Source organism: Etheostoma cragini, chromosome 16 (genome assembly GCF_013103735.1).
Source record: "Etheostoma cragini isolate CJK2018 chromosome 16, CSU_Ecrag_1.0, whole genome shotgun sequence".
Lineage (NCBI taxonomy): Eukaryota > Metazoa > Chordata > Actinopteri > Perciformes > Percidae > Etheostoma > Etheostoma cragini.
This window is the reverse complement of record NC_048422.1, coordinates 23,921,817-23,924,367: the sequence shown is the minus strand read 5'-3', so window position 1 is coordinate 23,924,367 and position 2,551 is coordinate 23,921,817. Positions and strand designations below refer to the sequence as shown.

Here is a 2,551-nt window from a genome sequence, read left to right as displayed (position 1 = left end):
TGAGTAGTTTAACCACATCTTGCTGACAACACTTTAACTTCCATGAGATTTTGAATGGAGAACTTTTATTCCAGTGTGGTGGTGTACTTTTACTTCAGTAAAGGATCTGAACTTCCTCCACCTTTGCTGGTCTCAGAGACAGAGGTCGGTCAGCGGGTTTAAAAATGATCCGTCACCTCTTACAAAGTCACGTCTCCTCACACAGAGAGCGAGCTGGCCATGCAGCTGGAGTGCTGCCAGACGGAGGTGGAGTTTGTCCGCAGACGGCTGAAGCAGACGGAGGAAAAACTGGAGACGGAGAGACAGACCCGACAACAGCTCGATACCAAGGTGAGACGGGACACAGGGACGGGACACGGGGACGTGGGACGGGGACGGGACACGGGGACGTGCCTGGCAGCGCTGAGGGGAGATTAGATGTCTGAAGGTAAAACTGGTGTTTGTGTGTGTGTGTGTGTGTGTGTGTGTGTGTGTGCCTGTGTGTATGTTTGTTTTTGCGTGTGCGTGGGTGTGTGTGTGTTTGTGTGTGCCTGTATGTATGCTTGTTTTTGCGTGTGCGTGGGTGTGTGTGTGTTTGTGTGTGCCTGTATGTATGTTTATTTTTGCGTGTGCGTGGGTGTGTGTGCGTTTGTGTATGTGTGTGCCTGTATGTATGTTTGTTTTTGTTTGTGCGTGGGTGGGTGTGTGTTTCTGTGCCCGTGTGTATGTTTTTGTGTGTGCGTGCGTGTGTGTGTGTGTGTGTGTGTGCTCCTGTGTCTGTGCCCGTGTGTGTGTGTCTGTGTGTGTGTGTGTGTGTGTGTGTGTGTGCTCCTGTGTCTGTGCCCGTGTGTGTGTGTGTCTGTGTGTGTGTGTAGGTTGCGACCCTGCAGACCCAGCTGGAGCAGTCCAGGCGGAGTGCGACCGATCTGAAGCGCCACTGCCGGCGCGTGACCTCTGACCTGCAGGACGCCCGCGTGCTCGCCGACAGCCTGCAGGGCCGCATGCACGAGGTGGACCGCAAGCAGAGAAGGTCCGAGTCCACCTGTCCTCTCTTAGGGTTGTCCCCTTCGTCTCCGCCTCCGTCACCTCGTAGCTTCCTGTTCCTATTTCATCTAGTCCTTAAAACCCGTCCATAGAAGACGTCTGGAGCACGAACGTGGCCCTGAAGGACACGACCGCATTTAAAAAAAACAAAACCACAATTCAGTAAAAAACAACTGAAAACTAAATGTGAATTTCAAATTTTGTGAATTTCATTTCACAAAATTTGTGAAATTTGTGAAAAGTTGCGATGTTTTCTGAAATACCGTCGTGTTTTGCCCTTCAGGGCGGCCATACCAAAAGAGCGAGTTATCGACATTTGAAAAAGGAAAGTCACGATTTCAGAAATCTGCCGAGTAAAAACAGTTTCCCCTCAACCCGGGACGCACCGAATTCAGGCTAGGGCTTCGGATTCGGACGAATTTTGGGCGTTTTGACGGGATTTGGGTAGAATTTCTTTTCACCGAACCAAACCCTACACTACGTTTATAAAGAGTTTTCAAGGTCGGCCCTTGAGCGACGCTAACGTCCTGCTTTTTCTGATTTATTTTGCTTATTATTAATTCTTAAAAACACACATGGGGATCAGTTACATGCAAGTACCTTCAAAAGGTAAATTTAAGATGATGTGAAAATACCCTCAGATCTCAGAGGGTTAAGTAAAATGCAGTACTTTGTATGTTATTCTGCGGTATTACTACTTTTCCTAACCCTCCTGTTGTCCTCGGGTCAAATCTGACCCCTTTAAAAAATGTCTATATCTGAAATATGAGATCCTTTTTAACCAAATTACCACAACAAATCGATTGGATTCCTCACAACGCTCTTTGCAAACACAACTGATCACTTTCATTCCTCTGATCTTAACTATCAGTAAAAATAATTCATTATTTCTGCTTTCTTAACTCAAATATTAGGTATAATTCCATATAAATGAGGGTTATTGACCATGAAATCCAAAACGTAGTAAAACTAGTAATGTGGTGTCCAATTTTGTCCCTTTTTTGACCCAGGAGGACAACACGAGGGGTTAAGTAAAACATTTGAGGATTTCTTCCACCTTGACCAGCCTCCGACATTAAGGTTCTGCTTGTGTCCAGTTGAGAGAAACCAGTTCTTGTTGTTGACCCCGTCTTCTGTCCCCGGGTGTTGTGTGTCCTCAGGTTCGACAGCGAGTTGACTCAGGCTCTGGAGGAAGCCGACACCGAGAGGGAGCTGAAGGACAAAGCTTTCCAGGAGAACGCCGCTCTGGGGGCGGAGATATACACTCTGCGCCGCAACCTCCAGGTGCGTTTGGATCCATCGGCGTTTAAAACCACGAAGAAAACCTCGGGGGAACATCACGCTGAAGGACTCAGGTCCCAGTACCACAGATTATGTCATGAGTGTAACACAGCCTGCAGTCCTGCAGTGCATTAATGTTAAAGGTCCCATGACATGGTCTCTCTGGATGCTTTTATGTAGACCTTAGTGGTCCCTAATACTGTATCTGAAGTCTCTTTTATATAGACCTTAGTGGTCCCTAATACTG

General features: G+C 47.3%; 1 protein-coding gene across 1 annotated transcript in view; it reads left to right on the top strand.

Annotated features, from left to right (window-relative positions):
* Positions 1–2,551, top strand: part of LOC117959736 (unconventional myosin-XVIIIb-like) — a 34,100-nt gene that overhangs the window by 15,012 nt on the left and 16,537 nt on the right. The window contains exons 14-16 of the mRNA XM_034897015.1: positions 206–330; positions 855–1,009; positions 2,184–2,430. Coding sequence (XP_034752906.1) covers positions 206–330; positions 855–1,009; positions 2,184–2,430 — 527 coding nt within the window. The remainder of the gene's footprint in view (positions 1–205; positions 331–854; positions 1,010–2,183; positions 2,431–2,551) is intronic.